This window comes from Tenrec ecaudatus, chromosome 12 (genome assembly GCF_050624435.1).
Source record: "Tenrec ecaudatus isolate mTenEca1 chromosome 12, mTenEca1.hap1, whole genome shotgun sequence".
NCBI classification, from domain to species: Eukaryota; Metazoa; Chordata; class Mammalia; order Afrosoricida; family Tenrecidae; genus Tenrec; species Tenrec ecaudatus.
The window spans coordinates 27,847,953-27,874,713 of record NC_134541.1 but is presented as its reverse complement, the minus strand read 5'-3'; the positions used below and the strand labels follow the sequence as shown (position 1 = coordinate 27,874,713).

At 45.9% G+C, this 26,761-nt stretch overlaps 2 protein-coding genes across 11 annotated transcripts in view; one reads left to right on the top strand and one right to left on the bottom strand.

Annotated features, from left to right (window-relative positions):
* Nucleotides 1–1,348: 1,348 nt before the first annotated feature.
* TP53INP2 (tumor protein p53 inducible nuclear protein 2) lies at nt 1,349–10,712 on the top strand. 3 transcript variants are annotated; one of them, XM_075563747.1, is made up of 4 exons: nt 1,349–1,585; nt 5,589–5,765; nt 6,208–6,496; nt 7,321–10,712. In XM_075563747.1, the coding sequence occupies exons 2-4, from the start codon at nt 5,642–5,644 to the stop codon at nt 7,571–7,573; spliced, it is 666 nt and encodes a 221-aa protein (XP_075419862.1). In that variant the 5' UTR covers nt 1,349–1,585; nt 5,589–5,641; the 3' UTR covers nt 7,574–10,712. The 3 variants fall into 3 exon arrangements, with proteins under 3 accessions (XP_075419862.1, XP_075419863.1, XP_075419861.1); XM_075563748.1 differs by lacking the exon at nt 1,349–1,585 and adding an exon at nt 3,764–4,002 and having other exon boundaries at nt 6,328–6,496; XM_075563746.1 differs by lacking the exon at nt 1,349–1,585 and adding an exon at nt 3,779–4,002.
* Nucleotides 10,713–11,696: 984 nt separating this feature from the next.
* The window catches only part of NCOA6 (nuclear receptor coactivator 6), a 109,731-nt gene continuing 94,666 nt past the window's right edge, over nt 11,697–26,761 (bottom strand). For 6 of the 8 annotated variants that reach the window (XM_075563737.1, XM_075563742.1, XM_075563739.1 and 3 more), the window contains one exon: nt 11,698–12,267. In XM_075563737.1, the coding sequence (XP_075419852.1) occupies nt 12,224–12,267 (44 nt within the window). In that variant the 3' untranslated portion in view covers nt 11,698–12,223. Of the gene's footprint in view, nt 12,268–17,185; nt 17,915–26,761 lie in introns of those variants that run through there. The other 2 variants (XM_075563745.1, XM_075563738.1) reach the window with 2 other exon arrangements.

Genomic DNA, 26,761 nt, shown 5'->3' with positions numbered 1-26,761 from the left:
GAGCGTTGAGGCGGCAGCAGGCATGAGACCTCAGCACAGGTGTGTGCAGGAGAAGGGGGTGGAGTAGGGTAGAACGGGGTGTGTGGAGCTGTGGTGCTTTGAGAGTCACAGGAGGTTTTAGAGCAGGGAAGTGGCATGGGAGGTGGGGTGTGTTAAGGATTATTTAGTACAAGTCAGCAAAGAGGTCAAGAAATGGTATGCCGGTAGTAGGAAGTGATTATGATGGGCAGAGGCTCAAGGTTCCATGAAATGAGGGAAATTGGGGGTGCTATTCCAAGACCCAAAATACCGTCCCTCCCAGAAGTATCTGGGGATCATTTTCTGCTCCTTCCCTTAGTGACTTGGACTGAGGAGTCCTGAAGGGAGGTTCTCCGAGTCTTGTTTTCTTGAACCTTAAAATAGGGATAATGCTCACCTTTGGAGATTGTCGTGAAAATAAAAAAATCCACACAAAGCCTCACAGCACAGTGCCCGGCACACAGTAAGTATGCAATTGGCGGTTCAGCTAGTGGTCTGCCAGTGACAATAGCTGGTGCTCACTAAGTGTTGAATGCATTAATTCAAAGGATTCCACTATACTGACTGGCACATTCATCCGCCTCAGTTTACCGATCTGCAAATAGGCTAATAATTCTTGCCCAGTCACTGTTCTGTTCGGCCCCAGGAGCAACGTGGATTTAAAGTCTATTTCAGCACACAGCAGGCTTGAGGTCAACGTTTCTTCAGTCTAGATCAGTTCTTAAATCTGCAAAATTTCCCTCCAGCCTCAACTTCTCTACATTCCCAGGGACTCTTCGGGAACCAGGGTTGCGCGGTGGGGTGGGGTGGTGTTCCCCTTATAACCTGCTGAGGAAAAATGGGGTGAGAAGCAGGGTGAGTAGGAATGAGGCGGCGAGACAGAAAGGTGGTGAGAAGAGATGTGGACGGACGTGGTGTGGGTAAAGAAAGGGTATTAAGAAAGATGGGGGGGAAGAAAAAAAATAAAGATGGGGAAGGGAAAAAAAGAAAGATGGGGAGTCTTGCGATAGAGGACGCAGGTGAACAGGTGAAAAGATGGGGTCATGAGAGGGGTAAAGGTGCAGGTTCATGTGCAGAGGGTGCAGGAAGATGGGGATTCCCTAGGAAGGAGTGGGGACCCTCTTCACTGCAAGGTCTGAGAGTGACCGTGGGGCGGGAGGGTCCAGCCCCAGGGGCTGCCTCACCGACTGGCCCCCGACGACTGCAGCCGGGCTAGCCGGCAGGAGCCACGGGCAGCGAACCGTGCAGGAGGCGGAGCGGAGGAGATCCTCAGCCTAGGATTGGCCGTCGCTCGGCTGGGGGGTGACGCCAGGCGGGCGGGCCCCTTTGTGACGTCACAATCAGCTGTTTGAACCTTCCAATTTGTGCCGTGAGCCCAGCCGCAGCGGCTGCACAGACTCAAAGCCCCGCGGGCGAGCGCAGCAGCCGGAGCGTCCGCCTCGCCGCCCTGCCGCCTCCCTCGCCGATCGCCGCGATGCGGCTCGGCCTGTGAGCAGCCGCCGAGCCCGGGACGCTCGGCCGCCCCACTACCTCACCGCGTCCCGCCTGCCGCGCGCCCCCGCCCCAGGTGAGTCCCGAGCAGCCCCGGCCCCGGGGTGCCCAGCACCCAGGACACGCCCGCGCCCCCATCTCCCGGGCCTTTGTCTTCGCCGCTGGCCGCTGGGGCTGCGTTCCCCGTTCGCGATAGGCTGCCACCCGCCCGGTAGACCTTGACGTCGCCCTATTTGCATATGACATTGAGACGTCACCAAGGCCGGCCCCACCCCCTAAATCGAGTCGTTTGTCCTCCGGTGACCCGGTGGGCGCAGGGTCGGGCCTGAGCCCAAGGGTGAGGATCCTTGCAAAGACGGCGGGGCCGGAGGAGGCTCAGCCATTTCCTGGCTGAGTCAGGGGCTGAGGTCAGGCCGCCTGTCCTGCTGCTTTCTCTTTTAGGTTTGGGAGGGGGCGGGATGGCGCTTTTGGTTTGTAGCTGGGGGGCTGTTAGGAGCTCCGTGGAGACCTCGGGCTTCAGGTCGGTGGGGAGGAGCGCCAGATGGTGGCGGAATCTCCGCCCTCCAGCTTCAGGCCCCGCCCCCAGAGGCTAACAAAATAACATCCTCCTAATCCCTGACAAGGAGCCCGCGCGCGAGGCGCAGAGGTTAAACTGGGCTGCTAACCCACGTCAGTGGTTGGAAGCTTCCAGCCCTCCAGGGGGAAAAGATGTGGAGCGGGGCTGCTCGCATATGGACTTTACACAGCCCTGGAAAACCTCCGGAGCAACTCTACTCCGTCAGACCTAAGGCAGTCTGTCTGGTTTTGATTTTAATCCCTGACGTCATGCCATTAATCTCAGAACACAGATTTTAGACCCTATTTCAAGAATGAGGGGCCTGAGCCCCAAGGAGGGGATGTGTCACCCAGTTAGAGTCATATCCAATAAGTGAGTGACAGGTGCACTATCCTTGGGCAGTTAGGTAGTAGATGGTCAAAACAAGTAACAAGCTACACATCCCCTTTCCAGTGGGAACGCTGCCCACCCACCACCCCGATTTAACAGGACTCCTCTGTCTTCTTGTTCTTGGACGTTTGTCCAGGGACCTCTGGAAATTGGGTCTCTTGTGGCCCTGACCCCTGTCCTTATATGTACACCTTGGAGCCCCAGATCCTAATAAATTCACCTCCTCCTCACTGTTTTGACTACAGAAAGGCGGGTCATTGGCTTGGGGTGTCTGCAGGGCTGATGGGGGATGTATGGGGTGAGAGCACCCTTCATCCACTCTTCTACCCCCAGGGTTGTCAGCTCTGAGGGACAGACAAGAGCTGATCTAGTGTGGGTGGTTACATGAGTTAGGCTACCCTTCTCTGCTCTAAAGGTAGGAGGAAAGCTTCTGACACTAAGTGGATGCACCTAGAGGCTGGACCAGGATCCCATTCCATCCAGCCTGGGTTTTGCTCAAAGATGGGCTGGGTGGCTTCAGGCTCAAGTGCTATTCTGAGCACAGCTGCTGTGGCTATTAAAGGGGTGGTTCTCCTTGGAGCAGAGCTGGGAATGTGAGAACCAGGAAGCTGTTGGGGCTGGGAAAGGCTCTTCCAGTGGTCAGGAGAGGGGGCGGGCCCTGGCTGACTGGTGCTGCTGCCTGTCCTAGCTCTATCACTAACTTGCTGTGTGACCTCCAGCTGGGAGCTTTCTACCTGAGCCCCCCCTCTGTCATTTGAGGAGACCTAGCACAGACCTGAGCCCTGGTGGTGTAGTGGGTTATGTGTTTGGCGGGGCTGCTAATCTCAAGATCAGAGGTTCAAAACCCCCATGCACACACTGCAGGAGAAAGACAGGTGTTCTACTTGTGCAAAGATTTTGTCTTGGAAACCCACAGGGGATGTTCTCCTTACAGGCCCTGATCCACAGTGGGTGACCTTTAAATGCATGCTGAATCCTACACCCTTTACAGCTGAACAGAGAGGCCCTCAGATGGGCGGTGACTCTATCCTGGGCAGTGTCTTGTTGATGATCCCCTCACACATACGATTATCTTCTTGGCACTGTCTGCTGTAGCTTTTCTGCTGTGTACACTGGGGGCTGCTGGCCTAGGGCCAGGTCTCCTCTGTCTTTATCTTGCTGTGTGTCTCTGGCTAAACTTAGGTCCTCTCTGATTCTCAAGTTGAAAAAAAAAATAGGCTGGTTGAGGATGCCGGTCCCTGAAACAGCTCTTTCTCACTGAAGTAGGAGGTTCCTGGAAGTAGGGTGTGCCTCCTCAAGGCCCCATCCTTCTCTTTCTTTAGGAGGGGCCCAACTTTCTGGATTTTTGGTAACTGAGTCATTAGCTCCCTGTGGCTACAGATGCGCTGGGATGTGTGGATCATTGTAGGCAAGCACTAAAGGGACTTTTCCCACTCGTCATAACCCATCCCACCAGCAAAGCCAGCACCCAGAGGCCACTTCCCTCTCAGCCCACTGTGGGTCTGCAAGAGTGGAAAGAAGACAGGGTATGGAGGAAAGAGTGACAGGTAGGTGATCCAGTGGAAAGTGTGAAAACATCCCCAGGGGTGGGGAAGGTAGCAACAAGTATGGAAACACCCCACTTGGGTTAGCAGTGGTGGAAGTTCCTCTGGGGAGTGGAAGTGTGGAAATGCCACCAGGGAGTTCTGCAGCAAGTATGGAAACAACTCTGGAGGGCAGTGACACTGGACTCAGCAGCCAAACTGCTGCCTACCCTCAGGGGATGGCTGTGGAAGACTAGGCTCTAGGGACTTCCCAGAGGCCTGGCTGGCAGCCCCTGAGGTAACCTGCTGCTGCTGCTGGTGGGGGCGCCCTCTTTAGAGTAGGAGGCCACCTCCTTCATCTTTACTCAGGGATCGACTGGTCTAACTTTCAGTGTTCATCCTTAAGTGTTCCTGGAGTCTGACAGCTCTCTCCTTCCATCAGAATGTCTCACTAACCTGACTCCCTGGGGCCAGAGATGCTGCCTTTGAGCCAGTCCCTGGGAAGGAAGTAGTGGGTGGGGGGGAGAGAGAAGCCTTAGTGGGAATGGGACCTGCTTACCTTATCTCAAACACATAACCAGGGTCTACCCAATCACATCATGAGGTAGTAGTAATTCTGTGGGTTTCTGCCAGTTTTTCAAGCCACACAGGCTCAAGTAGTCTTTGAGGTCAAGGATTATTGTTTAGGAAACTGATAAAAACCAAGCTCCTTTTTTGGCATTCGAAAACACACACACACACACACACACAATTTCCGGCCATGATCATTGGCCACCAGGTTAAAAATACCTACTGTAGACAGATACTTGACAAAAACTATGGAGAACAAATGGATTATGGGTGCTGCTTCTGGAACCTGCATGGGTTCAAATCATACCTGTTTCTTACCAGTTGCAGGATGCAGGACAAGTTTCCTTACCTTTCTGAACCTGTTTCCTCGCCTGTAAAAGGAGGAAAATAATTATACTCACAACCTCGAATTGCTGTGAAGACTGAAAATCCATTGCCTTCACATTGATTCTGACTCATAGTGACCCTCCGGGACAGCACAAACGCCCTCTTCCAGGCTCTCCATGCTTATAATCTTTGGGAGGCTGACTGCCACATCTTTCTCCTGTGGAACAGCTGCAGCCTCTTAGTTAGCAGGTGGATGCTTAACCCACTGTGCCACTAGGCCTTGCTGGGAAGATTACAAAAAGTAATACATGACGGGGATTCACAAAGCTTATGCAAAGAATTTTCTCGGGAACGTTTTTGAAGCCCTCTCATCAGTAAAGTTGCTTAGAATAATGCCTGGCACATTAATATTAACAATGTTATAATCGTCACAAGATTGGGTAATTCCTTCCCTGCCAAACTTTTGTATACTCTTCAAGGTCCAGATTGGATATCCAATCTTCTAGGGACCTTTCCTGACCGAACCTGGTTGTATATGTCACTCTCCCCATGTTCCTCAAGCTTCCTGTAGAAAGTACCAATTATAACTACTTGAGTGTTGATTGTGATCAGGGACCGTTTAGCCCATTTAATTGTTATGAGCTTAGAGATGGGCACGGTTGTTATTGTTGCCCTCCTGACCTCCAGCGCTGACCCCCTCTCTCCCCTCCCAGGTTTCCGCACTGCCATAGCGCGCCCCCGGAGGCTGCTTACCTGCCCCACTACCATGTTCCAGCGCCTCACCAGCCTCTTCTTTAGCGCTCCCCCACCTCCAGAGGACCCCAACTGTCCCCGTGCCTTCATCTCTGAGGAAGATGAAGTGGATGGCTGGCTCATCATTGACCTGCCGGGTGAGGCCTGAGTTGGGGGCCCGGACTCCGGGGCCCGAGACATCCTGCGAACACAGGAGGACCAGCAGGGGAGGGACAAGCTCTGCTATGGATCGGGGTGTTTCCCCAAGTTGACCGGGCAAACTGTGGGTGAGGCAGTGACACTGTGGGGGTGGGGCAGAGGCACAGGGGGGGTGCAGACACACCCGTAACAGGGCCCTTCGCCAAAGAAAGGCCAGGCTATCTCTGCAGCTTCGTGTTAGGGCCTCCAAGTCAAGTGCCCAAGGGCAGCAGGTCGTGACCTCTGGCTGGGGGTGCCCCGTGGGTACAGCGGGAGAGGTTGCGGGTCTGACTAACAGTGCCCTTTCTCTCCCCGTCCCTCTTCTGTCCGGTGTGCGTGTGTGCGTGTGTCCCTCCCCGCTGCGCCCCGCATCCGCATGGCTCTCCCTCCCGCGCCCCGTAGACAGCTACGCGACCCCACCCAGCCCGGGGGCCGCCCCCGCACCTGTGGGCCGCCCCCCGCCCGCGCCCTCCTTGATGGAAGAGAGCTGGTTTGTTACCCCTCCCGCCTGTTTTACTGCAGAGGGGCCCGGCCTCGGGCCCGCCCGCCTCCAGAGCAACCCCCTGGAGGACCTCCTCATCGAGCACCCCAGCATGTCTGTTTACGTCACCGGCAGCACCATAGTGCTGGAGCCCGCGCCCTCTGGCCCGCACCCCGACGTCAGCCAGCCTGACGGCCACCTCAGCGACCGGTGAGTGGCCGGGGGCGGAGCCTAGAGAGGCTGGCGCACTCCGGGAACGAAGGAGGCGGGGCCCTGAGAAGGCGTGCCTTGGAGGCAAGAGGGAGGGGCTTGGAGAAGGCGTGCCTTGGAGGCAAGAGGGAGGGGCCCTGAGAAGGCGTGCCTTGGAATCAAGAGGGAGGGGCTTGGAGAAGGCGTGCCTTGGAATCAAGAGGGAGGGGCCCTGAGAAGGCGTGCCTTGGAGGCAAGAGGGAGGGGCCCTGAGAAGGCGAGCCTTGGAGGCAAGAGGGAGGGGCTTGGAGGTCTCTTGAGACCCGCTTCGAGCCCTGGAGGGGTACTGGTTACACTTTAGGCTGCGAAGTCCCGAGTTCTGAACCGCCAGCCGCTCCATGGGAGAAAGATGAGACTTCTTAATCCTGTACAGTTACAGTCTTGGAAAGCCTCCCGGGCAGTTCTACCCTGCCTTATGGGGTTGCTATGAGTCCACATCGGCTCGATGCCATCGAGTTTGGGTTAAATAAAATTGTTTTTTAAACCTTGGACCTCAGTAGTGACTACTGAACCTGGTGTTCACGAGAGGTTGGCAAGTAGACGTGGGTTGGGGCTGAGGCTACTTCTCGGGGCTTGTCCAGAGGCAGAAGTGGAATTAGGGATTGGAACCCAGATTCCCGCCGGTTCCAGCCCACCTGTCACAGGGGCTAGAATCCTCCCTGTTGACCCGGGACGGGATCTGTACTCCCATAGGCGGCACCCCAGGAGGCGGGCTAAGATAGAGTGGGTTCTGCCTGGGGCCTCCGGCTGGTCTGGGCCTGACCGAGCCCCACCCTCTCCTGCAGGGAGCTGGCACCCGCCCGCCGGGAGCCGCGGGTCCTCCACCATGCAGCAGCCCCGTTGCCCCCTCGGGCCGCGCTGCTGGAGAAGGCGGGCCAGGCTCGGAGGCTGCAGCGGGCCAGACAGCGGGCTGAGCGTCACACGCTGAGCGCCAAGGTAGTGCAGCGGCAGAACCGCGCCCGGGAGAGCCGCTCGCGCCGACCCAAGCACCAGGGCAGCTTCGTCTACCAGCCGTGCCAGCGCCAGTTCAACTACTGAGCGTCTGCTGGCCGCGCCACGAACCCCTTCCTGACCCCCAGCCCCTCCGCAGCAGTCAGGGCACTGCTCAAGGGGCGGCCATGGCCTGCCACAGGCTGGGCATCACACCTTCTCCCCTTCTCTGTGAGGTGGGGTGACAGCCTCTCCATCCCGACCCACTAATCCCTCTGAATCCTCTCGTCCCTGTCATCCTCCATCCTAATCCACCTGCCTTACCCCTGACACCCTCACCTCTCCGAACATTCCCCCCTCACTCTTCCTCTCCCCCCCTGAACCTTCCCGATTTCTGAGAGCCTCTTCTTCCAGTCCCTGATCTGGCTCCCCTCCCACCCCACCCCTTCAGCTCCCAACTTCACACCACCCACCCCTCCCCACGTTTGACACTTCACTTTCTTGATCTCTGTTATGAATTCCCTAACGTTGTAGCCCTTCCTACAAGGGGTGCAGCGGGACCTTGAACCCAGCTCTGACAACCTGTGGGGCTTGGGCTGCTGCCCTGGCCCTCCAGGAAGGGCTTAGGCTCAGGGCTATCCCTCTTTATTCCCTCATTTCGCTCTTCCCTGGGGGCTGTGCTCCTTGGAGCTGGTTTGGTCTAGAAGAGTAAAGTATGTGGACAAAGACTGTGAGATGTGAGTCAGAGGGAGAAGGTGGAGGGAATCGAGCGAAGGAGGTAGCCTGTTGGAAGAATAGACCGAAGCACAGACAGGTTGAGAAACTGTAGGGAAGAGGGCACCATGGGAGCTGGCACTGTGTTTGCTCAGAGGCCAAGCCCTGCTCTCAGGTTAGAGCCTGGAGTCTGCCCCCAATTCCCTTTCCTGTAATCCCACCTCCCAAGTCTCTCCCTAAAATTCAGACAGTTCATCTGGTTGTAGGGTCCCGTGTCTGTAGGGCTTAGTTAGTACCTTGCCACCCTAGTCCCCCACGTTACTCCAGGAGTAGAGACTGGGCATGGCCCTGCCATCCTGGCCGTCTGTTCACATGCCTAAGGTGCTAGAACTAGCTGAGGTGGGTGGGGGATGCAGGCCAGAGAGCTTCTAGGCGGGGAAAGGGCACACCCCAGGATAAAACTGCAGAGCAGTGATGTAGGGTGGAGAAGCTCTGGGATGAAGCTGTCCCAAGACAGAAAGCTCAGCCGTCATCTTGTCTCTGGCCTTGAATCTCATGCCCTGCCTGGTAGGACTCACACACACTCCTGACAGGAGGCCAGGAGTTCCACTGTCCCAATCCCTAGATAGTCCCCTAACCAGATTCAGGGCCTTCAGGGGGCCTTTCCTCATTTTCTCCCCAGAGCTTTTTTCCTTTCTAGGCTGCTGGGGAGAAACGGGTACCCTGTGGTCTCCCGCCCCTTCTCCTCCAGTAAAAGTACCTGGAGGAGGAAACCTGAATCCCTGGTTGAAACAGAGGGGACAAGGCAGCCAGCTTTCACTGTCTCATGGTGGGACTGACTATTGGGCTCAGACACCAGCAACCGCCTCTTGGGATGCACCGAGTTGCTTCCCTTTTCCTCTTTCTAGCTGTCCTTTTCTAGTGTGTGCTCTCTCTCTTCCTTGAAACGTTTATGATTTCCTGTTACATACTAACATAGGTCTTCCCCCTCACCCTGATTCCAGGTATCCAGACCCCATAGCTAAGCTGAGGCTTGGAGAAAATTCTGCATTCCCATGAGGGCAAAGGCAGCTGCCCTCCCTAATCCTGAAACCCAGACGTCATGTAAAGGCTTGGGAATGGTTAGGGCAGGGGTAGCCCCAGGGATGCTGGATAAGGGCAGAGGAAGCACTATTTGGTCTCCTATCCTATAGAGTTGGCCAAATGTACAGATCAAAGCCCCCACCTCTAGTCCACTCGGCCCCAGTGGTTGGCGACCTGCTAACTTGGCTCCCAAGATTGTTCCTTTTTTCCTCCCAGCTACCCAAGTCACTTCACATTGTAGGGTTTGTAGCACTTCTGAGAGCTGAAATCCCTTGAACACTTCCTGCCGACTCCCTCACTACCAGGTGTGGAGTAGGCTTAGTTCACCGGCTATGTCCATAATTGTTTTGGTGAGGAGTTTGAGTTATAGGGCATTGGGCTCAAACTTCGAAGACCCTGCCCTCACCTGTTTTGGGAAGCCCCTGTAGTTCTAGAACCCTCTATCACCTGGCTGGTTGCAAGGCGCATATTTTTTGTACTGTCCTATAGATTCTGTAGCATTTGAGTGTGGCAATATTTTAACTGTATATAGATTTCTAAGAACCAACACTACTCAGTCTCCTGCTAGTCTGACTCCTGAAGCATCGGACTCGTCATACTGTATTGACTGTGTATGTGCCTTTCACCTTAAGCATGCTTCAGGATTTTTTTTTTAAACCACAGAACTTGAATACCTGAGGGAACCAGAATTCAAAAGTCCTATGCAACCTTAGACAGGAGGGGTTAGAGTCTGTCGTGACGGCTGTTTTCAGAGACCCTTGAGAAGTTTGTTCCAGTTTGTATTATTAGCTCATGTTAATACTACCAGCACTTTGCCAAAAAGGAGCATGCCAGTGGGGACCCCCCTACCCATCTACAGTGGGAGTCCCAACTACAAAGGGCATTTTCCAGTTATTCCCCCAGTAAGTCTGAGTGCTCCCTCAATTTGGTGGTTTCTTTCAGGCCTTCCCCCGACTAGCCACAGCAAGGCACCAGGTGTGTGTGAGTGTAGTTTGGTGCTGTTTTGGAGTATGCTTGTTCCCTAGCCCCCAACTCGGAGCCTTCTCTTCAACTTGCTCTTACCCATGATGTTTAGGTGCGACAGGACCCTCACAGATCCACATGGCTTTACATGAGGGGAATTACTGCAGACATATCATTGTTCATTTCTAATACCTTCCCTCTTGCTCTGCCACTTAGTTCCATTCTCCCAAATGGAGCCAAGTTGAGTGCATCCTGGGTTGGGTGTTCTGTGTTGAGGCTGGATGAAATGAAGAGACTTTGGTTGATTATTATGTGTAATATGTCAACAGACTCAAGGATACGACCACCTCGACTCGGTCATGTGGCATGCCTGTGTATGTGTGTAACAGGATTGTTAGATTGTAATGCGATTCCTCTATGGGAGAAACAAATTAATATAAAGAAAAGCAAATAAAAATCTATTTAAAGCACATTATGCTTTCTGCCTGAGTTGAGCTAAAGTATGGGGAACACTTTAATCTCAAGCACAGTATTGGCATAGGGTCTTATTATTAATGTTGGCTTTGATTCTGGTTGTGTTTATCATGAGAAAACAAGAGGGTAGATGAGCCTGCTAGGAGCATAGCCAGACACTCTGGGGTCTGACTCATAACTACTTTTAAAGGATCCTAGTAATAATGCAAAATATAGACATTAAGATAGTTGAAACACACATGAAAATAGGAGTATGATGGCATCACCACCTTATTCGTTTGGTCTCAGTTATGTGATTATGGCAAGGACAAGGAGATACTGGGACAGGATGGAGTGCAAGTATAGCCTTGAGGAGTTACAGCAGTAGACTGAAGCCAAGGCCAAAAGAAGGAAAGGGCTCCAAGCAGCAGAGTCCTGAAAGTTGGGCAGGCTAGGGAGAGAAGCAGCTGCCTCTGGGAGTTGTAAATACTGTGAGGTGAGAATTGAGCCAGGAAAGGGGAAACCTGGGCATGCTTATGAGATGTCAACTGGAGGCTTGATGGAGGTGAGAAATAGGGCATCCAAAGAAGGGCAACAAGGAGACTTCAAGTATATAGTTGATAGACATATCAACCATCTACTCACAGAACTGGACTGGAAATGTGACCCACACTATGTTCAGCTTTTGGTACTGGTACAATGAATGGGGCACCCTGAGCTTATCTGTTGATTAAAGGAAAATGTCCACGTAGCTGTTTGGGAGCAGTCCACCATGCACATTGAGAAATGGATGTATCAAGGTAGAGCAAAAGCATTGTCTAGGTTGTGGACAGCTTTCCTGAACTTGAGTGAGTGAACAAGTATGTGCGTTTTCCTCATCTAACAAAGAGGGTATGTCTGGTGCAGTGGGCAGGTTGAGATTCTCATTGACCAAAAAAAGGCTACGCCTAGTCATTTGTGGTTCAAAGAAAGAGCTTGCTCATTTAGTAACCCCTTACCAATAACAAATCTTTATGTTTTAGGAGAATGACATTTATTTACCACATTCAGTATTTCACATTGTACAAACCCTTAGATTCTCTTTATTCACTGGTCCATTTCTACAACAGATACATTCAAAAACACTATATAATAAAATTATTTACAACATTTCCAAATAAGATTGCTTTTGCCCCCACTACTGCTATTCACACACAAGACTTCCACAGCATAATACATCATTAGAAGATCTAAAAAAATGCTCACCCTGTACTCTAAGCTGCTTAGGAAATATGAAAACTAATAACATTTATAATGGCATTAGCTCCTCTCAATACATGGCAACATTTTTGAAACCTGGAACTTTTTAACTTGCAACATCAAAAGGGCTCAACAACCCTGCTTTCAACCATTGCACTTTACGAAACAGGTTGCAGGGACTAGGAAAAGGGTCACGTTATTAAAATGACTAACTGTACAGAAATGAATTTAGAAAAGTCACAGCTCAAAATTGCTCTTTGTAAAATTCACACACATTTACAAGTATCAAGTCGCTGTCCATCTCATTTACTTGGATTTTCTCCGCTTGGATTGCACCGCACTGGTTATGTCTGGGGGGTGGAGGAAGGAAGGAAGGACATGATTAGCTGAGAGTTCTTTACAGCACAGTGCTTTTGAGGAACCCTGTGTAACTCGGAATTGGTTTAAAAGCTTCAAAAGAGGCACTCAGTGGGTATGCAGAGGGCCACCATCTTCAACTGATGATAGGGGAGGGGCCAGTGCCGGGACTGAATTGTTTCCCTCAAAAATGGGTTGTAAGTCCTAGATCTGATCCTTGTGGATGTATTCCCTTTTGGGAACAGTGGTTTCTTTCAGATGTGTGAAGCTAATCATTTCTGAGGCACACAGAAGCAAGCAGAGATGGAGAAGATGGATGTCAAACCACATGAAAGAACAGAAGCTTGAGAGACAAGGACCTTCTGCCAGTGCCAACAGAGAGAGTGAGCCTTTCTTTAGAGCCGCATCCCGAATCTGAACTTCTAAGCCTCCTATGAGAAAAAAGGAGGCATGTTGGCACTGTGGTTAAAGCATGTGCCACTCACCAAAAGGTGGGCAGGTGTAACTCACAAGCACTCCACAGCAAAGATAAGAGGCAGTTCTGTTCTATAACGTTGCTTTTGGGTTACTATGAGCTGGAACAGACTTTACAGCAACAGGTCTCTTGTAACTGCGAAAAACGGTTACTGTTAACGGCAGCACCATCTGTACACTAGGGTCTGTCTACTGGAGAAACGTGGGCATGGGTTACAGGTGTGCAGCATCTGGCCAGAAAAAGTGGTCAGGTGGGGAAAGCTGCGTATTTGAGCAAGTAACCCACAATCTCCTTCACCAGCTACCTCCACTCAATGTATAGAATGTGCTAGAAATGAAAAACCCAATAGGGCACCAAAATCCAAAATAAAACACTCTTTGGATCTTTTCTGGAACCTAGCCATTGTTACAGAAGTCTGGTTTTTTTTTCTTCTTTCTATGCCATGTAATATTCAGTCTTTAAACCCCTGGCCCTTGCTTATCAATTGTCTATGATGGCTCACCCAGATACATCAAAGATGGACACACACACACACACACACACACACACACGAGATGGGAGCGGAGTGATTTATACACAGAATCAAGAGTGACAATAAGAAGAATGGATGCTTTAATTCCTCGTGTAATACTGGCAACTTAACTCAGTCAACTCAGTCTTAGCCCACAATTAAAATCATGTTTCTCAAAAACTTTTCCATACAAAATTCCTTTACGGGAGAGCGTAACGAATAGTTTAAGACTTTCCAAAGATAAAAATGATGTTAAAACCTAAAAAACCCCTCATAATGACCTTAAAAATTCACTTTTATTTTTCATATTGTTCCTGAATATTTTAGAAAAAAAATTTTTTTAACTCATCAATGTGGAAGATGAATTGGATTAATCTATTTCTGGAAACTTTCTTAAACTAATTTGAGAACCAAACTCATAACATGTGATACAAAAAGCAACTGTTCACTGCTTGGTTAGCCATGGTAATTACTAAACAGGGTGGTCTAGATGACGGACCAGAAGGTGACCTGTACAATGCCTTAGGGTTTCTGCTGGTGGAACTTTCCAATAGATACATCATCTTGCTGGAGGTCATGTTGTTTGGGTCAATGTTGTGCCATGCTGATTGTAGCCAATAAAAGTTGCATATACTCATTTAAGAAAAAACAAACTCGTCATCAAGTTGATTTCGATCCACAGTGCCCCCTATGGGGTTTCCACTACATCTTTCTAGGAGTAGATGGCTTCACAGTTCCCTTCCAGAACAGGAGGTGGGTTTAACCTTGCACTTACCAGTCCAATGCTGACCTGACAGCACAACCCACTTCCCTCCCTCAGATTTACTTATTAGTCTTTTACTGATCAGAGGAGAGATACCTCACAGGGTGTAGGTCATGTTGTTTTTACTATTAGCACTGGGAATTTAATTCCATGTAATATCTTATACAGCCCACAACTTTCCATAATCAACTTTTTTTGTCCCTCAGGCTTCCTTTTTCACTGTAGAAAATTTGCCATTTGCAACAAAAATCTTTCTTGACCCAATCGATGTTTAGCCTTGGAAAAACATGTTAATCAGGAGAACTTTGGAAGCCTTTTTGTTAAGACATGAACACTCCAGCAGGCTGGGAAGTTGGAGAGGAGGAGGATCAACCACCTAAAACTCACTTCCTACCGGACTTGTCACTGCTCCAAAGCACCTAAGAGCTGGCAGGCTGCAGCTGCTTCTGGGGATGAATCAATGAGGGCCATGACTAAAGAAGGGTTTTATGCCAGAGGCGAACATTAAATAAAAAATTTTAAATCACTTTTGGGGTATTCTGGGGTGAGAGGTTATTGTTGGTATATTACTCATTGTACTTCCCAGTGAAAACAAAGAAAAACATTTCAACCTTAGTTTGACAATTTCATCTTCACCTTCCCTGGATAAATCTAGCCACTATGGGCATACAGCAAACTCACCTTCCATTTCTTAGAAATTGGTTTGAAAAGACGGGTCCTGTGGTTCAATTTTACACTCTAAAATGTTACCACTTTTACTACCTCTCTGAACACAAATTCCAGAGGAAAACTCTTTAAGGGCAAGAAGTTCTTGTTGAACTAATGTAGTGAAAGACTGGATACGTAGGGGATGCATCAGGTCTTAAGCAGCAATGTTCCAGAGGCTGGAATGGCTGATCTGACCGATTAATCTAGCCCCTACAATGAATACCACATGGTCCCCAAACTCAAATACATTGTTGAAGAAATCATCAAGGATTTTTACACATAAAATCTTCACAAATATATATTTCAAAGATAATGAAGTTTGTGATTTTAAAGACCAGTGTTAAGAAAAATCATTTTCAAATTTATTTAATACTGTAATACTTCTAAAAGTGAGTCTTTTAAGTTTCTCTTAGAACACTGGGAAATTCAATACCATTCATTTAGGCACTTATACTGTCGAGAATAATTGTTTATAATAATTTAACATTTACATGTCTTTCATTCATTAAAGGCATGAATGATGAATATATGCTTTCTATGTTACAGGATTTAATATACCGTATATACTTGAGTATAAGTCGACCTGAATATCAACTGAGGCACCTAATTTTACCACAAAAACTGCATTTAAAATGTGCTGGAAAACTCGACTTATACACCAGTATATATGGAAATATTAGCCACATAAGATGTATACAATAAATACTTATTACACTTGATCTTAGTCAAAAGGTGGAGAATACAGTAAGTTTTTATTGAATTAAAATTCACACTATTAAGGAAATCATTTATCATTGTGAGTTAATGACATGTGTTCTTATAATATATTTTTTCCCTTTTGGAAAGCAGTCGTATTTGATGACTTTTTTCACCTTTTCAATAATAAATAATAACACTACAAAGAGCTTAATAATCAATAGAACACTTTCAATATTCCCCAAATCCATATAAGACATCCTACTGGTTCAAGGTGTGGGTGGGGTAGGGGAAGAGCCAGAGGAGGAGGAGGAATACAGGACAGAGGCACTTAATTCATTGGGTAATTTCACATCTCTATCTAATTTGGCTCCAATCCTTCTTGATTCTGGAATTGGAGACTCTGTATTCTTTATTACTCTATGTACTCGACTATCAGTGGAGGCACCTAATTTTACCATAAAAACTGCTTAAAAAAATGTGCCGAGTTCAAGGGTTCATGAAGGAGGGGGGAGTGGGGAGGGAGGGGGAAAAATGAGCCGATAACAAAGGCTCAACCAAAAAGCAAATGTCTGGGGAATGATGATGGCAACAAATGTGATGAGTTGTACGAGCCAACAATAAAATGTTTTTTTTAATGTGTTAAGTATATACACAAGTATATACAGTATCTTACTTCTAAAGACATAATGATTAAGTGAAACTTTCATAGAAAATATTTTGCACTTTTGCTGTTTGGTTTACTGTTTGGAGTTGTTGAATGACTTCTTGGTTCTTTAGAATTGTGGTAAAATGCCACACAAAACTTGTCACTTCAATAATTTTTAAGTGAACAATTCAGCGACAATTACAAAAAAGAGAGTAACCCTCTTGATGAACTGATGCAGAGGTTGTAACAATGGGCTCAAACAGCAATAACAGTGAGGATGGTATAGGATCAGATAGTGTTTTGTTCTGTTGTACACACGTCATTATGAGTCAGAAATTCAGTATTTAACAACAGTTTAAATAGATACCAATTTCAATTAACACACACAACCTTGATCCCATACCACTTACCCTACCTTTACAGGTTGCTGTTGTCACAAGTTACACCCTTAAATTGTATGCTCAATAACAAATGGAAATTACTTCTTATGCACTTTTAAAAATCATATAGGACACAAAAAGAGTGAGAACACAAGTACTCCTATCTTTACCTGTGATAGTGCTTTGACTAGAGATCCGTTTCTTCATATGATTCCCAGCCATCCTTTCACTTCAACCTGGAGAGCTGCCATTGTATTGCAGATAGGGCTTATCTTGTGGTAACAAAATTCCCTCAGCATGTTTTCCTGTGTTTCTTTTGAATGAGTCATCCCTTATTTCTTTGTATGTCATGTTACTTTTTAGTTCAAAACAGGGCAGTAGATTATCATAATGTATCTCTGGGAATCAGATTCTTCACTTGCCGTATGTTTGACTTTTTGCTGTTGAAAGCTGTTCTCATCCATTTTAGTGATTTCACCTACCGTTTACACTCGAATATTAGCCCACCTGAGTATAAGCCGAGGTATCTATTATTACCTGGGAAACCAGAAAAACTGATTGACTCGAGTGTAAGCCTAGGGTGGAAAATGCAGAAGCTATTGGTGAGTTTTAATAATCAAAACAAATGAAAATAAAATTACTAAAAATTGAGACATCAGTGGGGTAATGTATTTAAATATTTATTTTAAATAAAAACATAAATAAAGGGACAAGTCATTTAACATTAGTAAAGCAGCACAGTAAGTGGAAAATAGGTTCAACAAAAACAATAAGGTATCAACAATGATGCCTTAAGAGTACTCTTCCCTGAGCTCAATCAGCAACCAAGCTAAAATGGAAAGAGTTAAAATCCTTCAAAACTGGATTCCTCATCATCATCCGTATCCCATTGCAGAGCTTCAGCTGGTGTGAGGTCATCATAGACGCTGTCCTCACTGAGGTCGCCGTCATCACCATCACTGCTGTCATTTTCATACAAAGCGCAGTCTTCACTGCCATCCATAGCATTGCTAATACTACATTTCTGGAAGGCACATCGCACCATGTCTTCTGGAATGTCTTCCCATGCATCTCGAGCCCACTTTGCTATTAACTCTATGTCAGGCTTCATGAGATTTCCTCCTTTTGTTAGTCGGGCTTGACCAGCTGACATCCATTCATGCCACATCCTTCGCACACGGTCTTTAAAAGGCTTATTCAAAGTTACATCCAGAGGCTGCAGTACAGATATAAGCCCACCTGGAATAATGGCTAAAGTAACTTGACTAGATTTTGCCAATTTTTTTATGTCATCCGATAGGTGGGCTCTGAACATATCCCAAACAAGTAACAATGGCTTTTTCTTTAAGGCTGCTCCTGGTCGTCGGTTCCAAATTTCTTCCAGCCATTTTTTTTTGTTCTGTCTTCATCCATCCAGCCTTTAACATGTGCACGCACAGTTCTTGGTGGGAAATTGGTCTTTTAAAAAAAAATGACAGGACACAGCTTACTTCCATTAGCCAAACATGATAGAAAAACTGTAAAGTGTTTTGTTCTTTTCATTTCCTGTGGTTTTGAGAAAACTGTTTTTTTTCTCTTAAACTTGCCACAGTTCTGTTGCTTGGAAGATCAAAAGTCATGGCAATTTCATCTACATTCCCAATATCTGCCAGGTCATAATTATAAATCCTTTGTTTTATAATAAATGACTGGAATGACATACCGTAATTTTTTCTTCACAGTCTTGTGGCAACTTCTGGGAAATCTTTGTTCTTTGTCTCAAACATAGGCCAAACCTATTCATGAAGCGGGTACACCATCCTGCTGATGCAGCAAATTTTTCAATGCCTGGTGCTTTATATTTGTCATCCTTAGCCATTTGTAGAGCACGTATGCGGGATTCCCATGCGTGTTACGCAATAACCATTTTGACGATACTCTATAACCCACTTATGCAATTTACTCTCTAGAGCCCCATAAAAAGACGTTAAACCACGACGAGCTTTTGTAGCTTTTGGAATCTGTTCCTAGTCAGCCTTCATTTTCCGCCACTCCCTCACTTGCTTTTCATCAACACAGAATTCCCTACTTGCAATACTGTTATTGCTCTCTTCTGCTCTTGACACAACCTTCATTTTGAAACCAGCCTCATATGACCGGTGTTTTTGTTTTGGTTCAATAGTATCCATTTTTAATAGGACAACAAAATAAGACTTTGAAAAAGAACTGTCATGGTAATGTCCGCCCCCTCCAGTGACATGTTAGCTGGGAGGAGGGGGAAGGGGGGAGTGTCCGTGAGGGCAGGGGATGCAGGATGTGAATTAATCCAGAGACCAGAGGGGAGAGATGGAACGCAGCCACAGACACATCCTTACCAGTTCAGCTGCCGCCTTAAGTGAATCACTACGGGTGCTTCTGTGAATTGGAGCCGTCCACGTCATAGGATGGCTCTGATTGGTTAGATGTGAGTAAACAAACATTCAAAGCCCTGCAGTGTCAGTGGGGCTTTGAATGAACAGCGGAGAAACAGCAATCACCTGCGAGATAACGAGTAGTCTTCTTGTTACCTTTGGCGGGGTGGGGGGGGTGGGGGTGGGAAGCAGCAAGATGTTACACCTCGCTGGGCTACCACTGACCCATGTATAAGTCGAACCCCAGTTTCTCAGCACATTTTTTGTGCTCAAAAACTCAGCTTATACATGAGTGTATACAGTATGTATTATTGAAAAGACTGCTTTCTTGGGTATGGTTGGACACTGGGGTGGGGGTGGGGGTCTTTATCTGAGTTTGTGTTCAGCTAGTGTTTTGAGAGATTTCCTGAACGTCAGGGGAAAACAACAAATAAAACCTCCTCTCAGTCTTTGCAAAGTAGCTCTGTGCTGGGGCTCTCCTCTGACACTTAGAAGGCTTGCACTGAGCCTTAGGTAGTTCCTGCAGACTATGTGATCTCACAGACAGGCCAAACCAAGATGACTGCCTTGCTTCAATCTTTCAGGGACAGACACAAATAAAAAATTTGCAAATTGGTTCTTTGCTCCCTCTGGAGCCAGACACCAAGATCCCATTTAGAGTGTCTGTTGCTGATGCTTTAGCATGGTCCCACTGAGCCAGGGAGACGAGGTACTGGCAAGTAGAAAATCAGGGTGTTCCTACTATCTCCATGTTGTTATTTCTTGATTAGCAATGCCTTAGTTGCTGTTACTCTTTGACTGGTTCCCAGAGTTTTGACAAAGTTGACTCTGCCAGTGAATTTTTTTCTCCTTGTGGTTCTGTAGGGGGACATGAGTGTGCAGTGGCTCATACATCTATCTTTTAGAACAGGTGCCTCTTCTAAGCTCAAGCAAATTTTAGTCAAATCTATAGTACAAGGGCTCTATTAAATCTTTTAGTGTATGAGTTTTTCCCAAAGAGCTTTAAAGAGTGACTTAAATGAATGTATTTGCTCACTTGATTGTGCGTTTAGTGTACTACTTCTAGCCACGACCTCTCTAACCCTTTGTCCATTAAGTAGATTATGACTCACAGTGACCCTGTAGGACAGAATAGGACTCCCCCATAGGGTTTCCAAGGCTGTAATCTTTATGCAAGCAGTTGGTGGGGTGACTTTTCAGTTAGCTTTAATCAACAGGGCTCCTGACTTCTCCCTGTATAATTGCAAAACATTTTGGGAAATTTCCTTCAGAAATTCCATGACTAGTTTCTAAATTATGCTGCAAGAGTGGAGTTGCAGGCAGTTACTGTTGAGGGTTTTCTTCTCCATCTCTAGTTAGGCTCATATTCGTTTCCACAAAAATAATAATGCTACATTAAGCACTGTGGGTTAAGCAAGGATCCCTGGTGGTGCTGTGTGTTAGGCAATGAGCTGCTAGCCACAAGATCAGTAGTTCAAGCCAACTAACAGCAATGTGGGAGAAAGACAAGATTGTCTGTTCCTGTAAAGATTTAGTCTCACAAACTCTTAAATCACTGGGATACTTTCTATGCTAACTAAATTTTTCAAACTGCATTGAATAAACTCATGGCTATTACACTGTAATATTTCTCTCAGATTAATTTTCTATCTAGTAACAAATTTAAAATTCACCCTATCAAATTGTATTATAAAAGAGTAAATCAAATTATAGTCAAGCCTCACCTTACTTTATTTAATGTACAATGTATGGAAATTTCTACTTTTTTTCTTTTTAATCATTTTACTGGGGGCTCATACAACTCTTACCACAATCCATACATACATCAATTGAATAAAGCACATTTGTACATTTGCTATCCTCATCATTTTCAAAACATTTGCTCTCCATGTAAGCCCCTGGCATCAGCTCCTCATTTTTCCCCCTCCCCTCCCCGCTCCCTCCTCCCTCATGAACCTTTGATAATTTATAAATTATTATTTTGTGATATCTTACACTGTCCGACATCCCCCTTTGCCTACTTTTTTGTTGTCCATCGCCCAGGGAGGTTATATGTAGATCTTTTTAATCAGTTCCCCCTCTCTACCCCACCCTCTCAATTTCTACTTCTTATAGACAAAAATGAAATACATGCTGTATGGACCATCCACCACTGCCCCCCACCAAAAAAATTTAGTTTCAGAAACCCTATAGGGTTTATATGAGTCAATATTGACTCAATGGCAGTGTGGTCTGGTAAGTTAACATTGGCTATTAACCACAGAGTAAGCAGTTCAAACTCACTATGGAAGAAAGATTCTGCTCCCATACAGATTTATACTCTTGGAACCCTAAGGAACAGTTCTACCCTGTCCTATCTAGGGTTGCTGAGTCAAGACAGATTCAATGGCAGTGGGTTTAGATTTGGTATAGTCTTTTTTTTTTTTCAATTGTTGTTACTCAAGTCACTGCCTTGTGGGTAGCATGGGAGTCTCACCTACTTTGCTGTCAGATGCACCTTAGGGCACTCAACAGCTGCTGGTGATTACAGGTTACTCTGAACTTCCCTGTGTTAGTATCTTTTCTCTGGTTTTGAACTGATGATTTGAACTTCGTGTTTTAATTACAAATCGTTTTCCCCAATTGAGAAATATAAAACTATTATGAATAAAGGAATAAATCGAACATGAGAAGATACACTAGAAAATTCATTAATTTCTGTGTAAATGGGGAACTCACATCAAGAAATAGAACCATCTATCTGTATGCTTGTAAACAATTCATCTGATCAAATGTAATTTAAAAGTTGACTGATTTGTGGAAACCAGTTTTGGGATTTGTAATTAAGAGTAAGGGGGAAAAAACCCAACCAAACAAAGACAAAAACTGGTTTAGAGGATGACCAGCCAACCATGTAGGCCTCCCAACACTTGTCCAGAATCCCCCCATTCCACCTGCTCCGATCTGGCAATCTAGCAGGCCTTGGCCAGCACGACCAACACAAACTCTGCCCTCACAGCAGGAACATGATTAGTGCCACCGGCTCTTCCACAGAAAAATACAACATCTCGTTCTTTACTGCTTGTCATATTCTCTGCTGTCCAGGGTTTCATTAAAAACAGAAACAATGGGGGGTGGGGTAGGGAGGGAGGGGAAAAATGAGGAGCTGATACCAAGGGTTCAAGTAGAAAGAAAATGTTTTGAGAATGATGAGGACAACAAATGTACAAATGTGCTTCACATGATGGATGGATGTATGGATTGCGATAAGAGTTGTATAAACCCCAAATAAAATGATTAATAATAATAATAATAAAAACAGCAACAATCCCATATCAGAATGTTTCTGATTCTGTTTGTGCATGTACGACCAAAATCTTATGAATGCAAAAAAGCAGTTTGTTTCTTCTCCGTGTGTATGGTTCAAGTACCCAGCACCATCGTGAATCTCCAAGTATGGAAGCATGGGTTCAAATCCACTCACAGAAAGTTATTTTATGACACTGTTCCAATACACAGGCCAAAACATATAGATATTTATTCTTTAATTTGGATCCAAGGGCCCTGAATCTTAACACCAAAAGAACTATAGTATACCTTTCTGCTTTAAAAGGTAACTTACCTAGGGATAGAAAATAGCCTGAAGGCCAAGGCTGGGGGTGGCAATTATATGTGACTCAGGAGCCTGGGGCCTGGTGGAACTCTGCCATCCTCTAGTAAGAGGCTTACTCAGTACCCCTTGCAAGATCTCAGAGCCTGTGAGCTTTCTGTTTTGAATTTAAAGCTTTAATTCTGTGTTGGGTTTTTAAAAAAACATTGACATTTCAAATACTATTTTCCCCTCATCTTCCAGTTTAAAAAAAAAAAGGGGGGGAGGAAACTTTAATAGTCTCCTGAAAAAAAGCTATTAAATTTACATTTATTTTAAAACAAAATATCATTTTATAATTCAACTACAGTTCTGACATAAAACCCATTTTAGCAATATTACATGTTCATCAAGGACAGTTGAAAATACAAAAGAAATAAATTTGAAAGTTAAAACACTCATGTAGTAACTTTATGGGGCTAACCTTAAAAATGTGAGGGCTTGTTGTATGAGTCCCTAATAAAATGTAAAAGAAGAAAAGAGAAAAAAATGATTAGGGCAAAGACTGTACAGATGTGCTTTATACAATTGATGTATGTATATGCATGAACTGTGAAAAGAATTGTATGAGCCCCAATAAATTGTTAAAATTAAAAAAAAAAAAAGAAAAAAATGTGAGGGCTTAAACAAACTAAGTCTTTTTTTTTAAAAAACAAACTAAGTCTTAATTTGCTCAATTCTGGCCATAGCATCTCCTGGAACCACAGTACACATGACATGCACAAAGCTGGTTAATTATGTCAAAATGATTACTAAACTTAGTTAAATGGCATTTAGTAAACAAATGACACTGAGACTCTGCCTGGCTTAAGTTCCTTAAAAATACCCAAACCAAACCCACAGCAGCAGATTCGATTCTGAAACAGAGCAGCCCTATAGGACAGAGGACCGCCCCATAGTGTTTCTAAGAGTTTTTATGGCTTTTCGTAAGTCAGTTGATAAGCTTCATCACATGCTTTGGGGCAGGCAGTCCAGTATGACACCACATTAGAACAATGTCCAACTTAAGTGTATGAAAGTAAGTCAGAGTAATAATACAAAATCATAGAAATGTTTATTAAATAAAAATATCAAAGTGTAAACTTAGAATTTCTCGACATATCCTCCATATAGGCCTAATACATATCTGAAGGCTATGTTTCCATCTCTCTAAGCCTACTGTAAGAATTCTGTGCTTTTTGATGGACAGTTTTACACCTTGCAAGACGGCAGTTTTGGCATTCTCAAGACACTCAAATTACATTCCTTTTTAATGTTCTTTGAGTTTGGGAGTCAAAAGTCTGAAGGAGCAAGATCTGGCTAGAGGGTAGATGGGGTAAGTAAGGCTTCCCAATGACAGTCTCCTAAGATAACCCTACTATCCTTGGAGAATGAGCATGTAGATTATAAAGAAAACAAAATTCCTCTGTGCAACATTCCTAGCTTCTTTCTCACCAAAGCAGTTTTCAATTTTCTTTAAATGTCATAATCAGCCCTCAAGGTTTTCCTGTGCCCTTCCAGAAAAACCTATCAAGGTTCTCCCTTTATAATCTTGGGAAAATAGTGCCCATAACCTCCAGAGAGGACTTCCCTGCCTGGAATTTAACTGACCCAACACATCTCCTGAGAAGGAACTTTTTTGACGGGACCTTTTTTTGGAAAGCACCACAGTGAGACTGACATGTGTTTCTGAGAGGATTTGCCTGCAGCCGTCCACAGACCGCAGTTACGACTAAACACGCTTTGTTTGAACGAAACCTGTGCATGTACAAACTAGAGCCCTAGTAGTGAAGGTTTTTTTTTTTTTTTTTTAAAACCTACCCTTCTGTAGGCCTAGTCTGCACACCCCTCTTAAACAGGCTCGAGTTTTCCCACCTTTTTTGCCTGGCAGTTGTCTGGAGAGTGGCTGTAAGTGTGGCTGTTTCTTCTTTACTACCCCAGCTGCTCTATAAGATAGATTAATTTCCCCTGGTGCAAAGTCAATGCTACTTTTAGTATCTTGAGGCTCTGGGCTCAGATCAACGCTCCAAAAATCGAGTGCCTGACTTTTCCAAAGGCCAACTCCTTTTTATTACTTTCAAGATTTCTGTTTCAATAGCCTAGAAGACCTTGATCCTTCAGAAAAGCAAGGGGCTCTGAGAACACACAGAACTGAGGGGAAGGAGATTCTCCAGGAACTCCAGAAATCATTCCTTTTGTGTTCTTACTTGAAACTACTAGAAGGTGTGTCCTTTCAAAGAAGTTTCTGCTGCCAGAGAGAAAGGTTCTGGCTCCATTTCTGCATCTAAAGTGGGATGCCTGGGGAAGCATTTTCTGTGTGGACACAGCATGCACAGAAAGGAAAGAAAGGCCCTCTTACTGGTTCCCTCATCTCCAGTAGGCTGAGGTAGGGGGTGGGATTTTCTGCACTTCTGCTTTACCTATATGACACACAGACCCATAGCCTACTCCCAGGGGCCTCTTGTGAGGCATTGTGACATTCCTGTTGAGAAACATGACCCTCCAAACTGCAGCTGAGTCCTCAGCTTGGTGTCTGGTGTCAGTCCACCCAAATCTGCCTTGATCTCAAGATTGGCATTCCAATGACACTTGACTGTTCCTCCCAGTCCTTACCCAACCTGAGCTGCTAAAGCACAGCACATGTCCTCTCTCCGATCTGAGACTTTGTACATGCTGTACCTTTTGCTTCAAACACTCCATTCAACCCTTCTCTGAGCTGGCAGAGGAGGCAAAGCATCTCAGCTATATGCTCCTATAGTACCATGTCATTTTGCTTTCACAGGATTTAACATACCATATGACAACTTGTCTTTCTTGCAAATCTAATCAATGTGAAGAGATTCTGTCTTTTCCGATGAAATCCTTAGGGCCTGCTATGTAGTAAATAGTACTTCACAGATATTTGGTATGGTTAACAAAACCAGATATGATCTCTTGCCCGAATGGAGCATACATATATTCATTATCTGCCTCACAACAGATGTAACTGTGACATTACGCAGGCGAACATAATTCCTCACAGCACTGGAAACCGAGCTAAGAGAAGTAGGAAGAACACAAAATTAAAGATGAGAAGAGGGGAGGAAAGAGTACTCCCCACAACAGCTGTAACAGGTGCTGAGGCCATGTGGGGCCAGGGATGAGAATAACATGTAGATTACCAAAGGAAGTGAGGTGAGAGTGGGAGAAGCTGATGGGTCAGACTTCACTGAACCTGATGGGCCATGGTGAGCCTTTTAGATTTTAATCCTCATTATAATGGTAAATAACTGAAGCAGTGTCAAGCTGGTTGGTAGTAGTATGAATGAAAAAGTAGAATAGTTTGGGGAACCTTGTGAGGGCTCAGAGGCGAGAGTGGGGGAGAGGTGGTGTCCAGGAAGGAGACGCCTAAACTTCTTGGCTTGCTTAAGGATTAAAGGTGGTGTCCTTTATTGAGATGAGTGAACAGTGGCAGAGGACCTGATCTAGGTGGGAGATAACAAGTTTGGTTTCAAACATATTGAGTTTTTGAGTCCTATATTAGAAATGCAGATTATGAGTCATCTGTGAAGAAGAGGGGCATGACTGAGATCACTTAGGGAGAAAACTGAAGTTGAAGGAAAAAAGCCTCCGGATCAAAGTTTCAGGAGAGCAAGCCTCCAATGGTGAGTTAGAGAGATTGAGAAGGATCACAGGCAGAGTTGTTATTTTTAGTAACCCTATGTACAACAGCATGAAACACTGGCTAGCCCTGTGCCATTCTCACAATCACTGCTCCCTTTGAGCTCATTGTTACAGCCACTGTGTCAGGACCCCTTGTTGAGGGTCTTCCCCAGCATGGTGCTCTTCTCCAGCACTGGTTCCTCCTGATGACATATTCAAAAAAGTACACGACACAAAGTCTTGCCATCGTCATTTCTAAAGAGCATTCTGGCTGTACACTGAGTCGTTTGTTCTTCTAGCAAATCCATGGTATATCGAGATTCTTCCTCATTCTTCCTTGTTTGCTGTCTAGCTTTCGCATACCTCTGAGGTGACTGAAAACACCTGAGAACACCTTAGCCTTCAAGTGACGTCTTTGCTTTCGGACATTTTAAAGATATCCTTTGAAATTCTTTTTTGAGTGTTGACTGCTGCACTGATTGTGGACGTAAGCAAAATGAATTCCTTGACAACCTAAATATATTGTCCATTTATTATGATGTTGCTACTGGAGCAGTTGTGTGAGGACTTTTGTTTTCTTTATGTTGAGGTCTAAGTCCTACCACAAGATCTTCATTCATCAGTAAGTGCTTAAAGTCCCTTTCACTTTCCACAAACAAGGCTGTG

What these genes read in the sequence shown, in the direction of transcription:
- TP53INP2 (XM_075563746.1), top strand. An exon ending in GCTCATCATTGACCTGCCGG is followed by an intron (nt 5,766 to 6,207) that starts GTGAGGCCTGAG and finishes CGCGCCCCGTAG; the next exon opens with ACAGCTACGCGACCCCACCC. An exon ending in GACGGCCACCTCAGCGACCG is followed by an intron (nt 6,497 to 7,320) that starts GTGAGTGGCCGG and finishes CCTCTCCTGCAG; the next exon opens with GGAGCTGGCACCCGCCCGCC.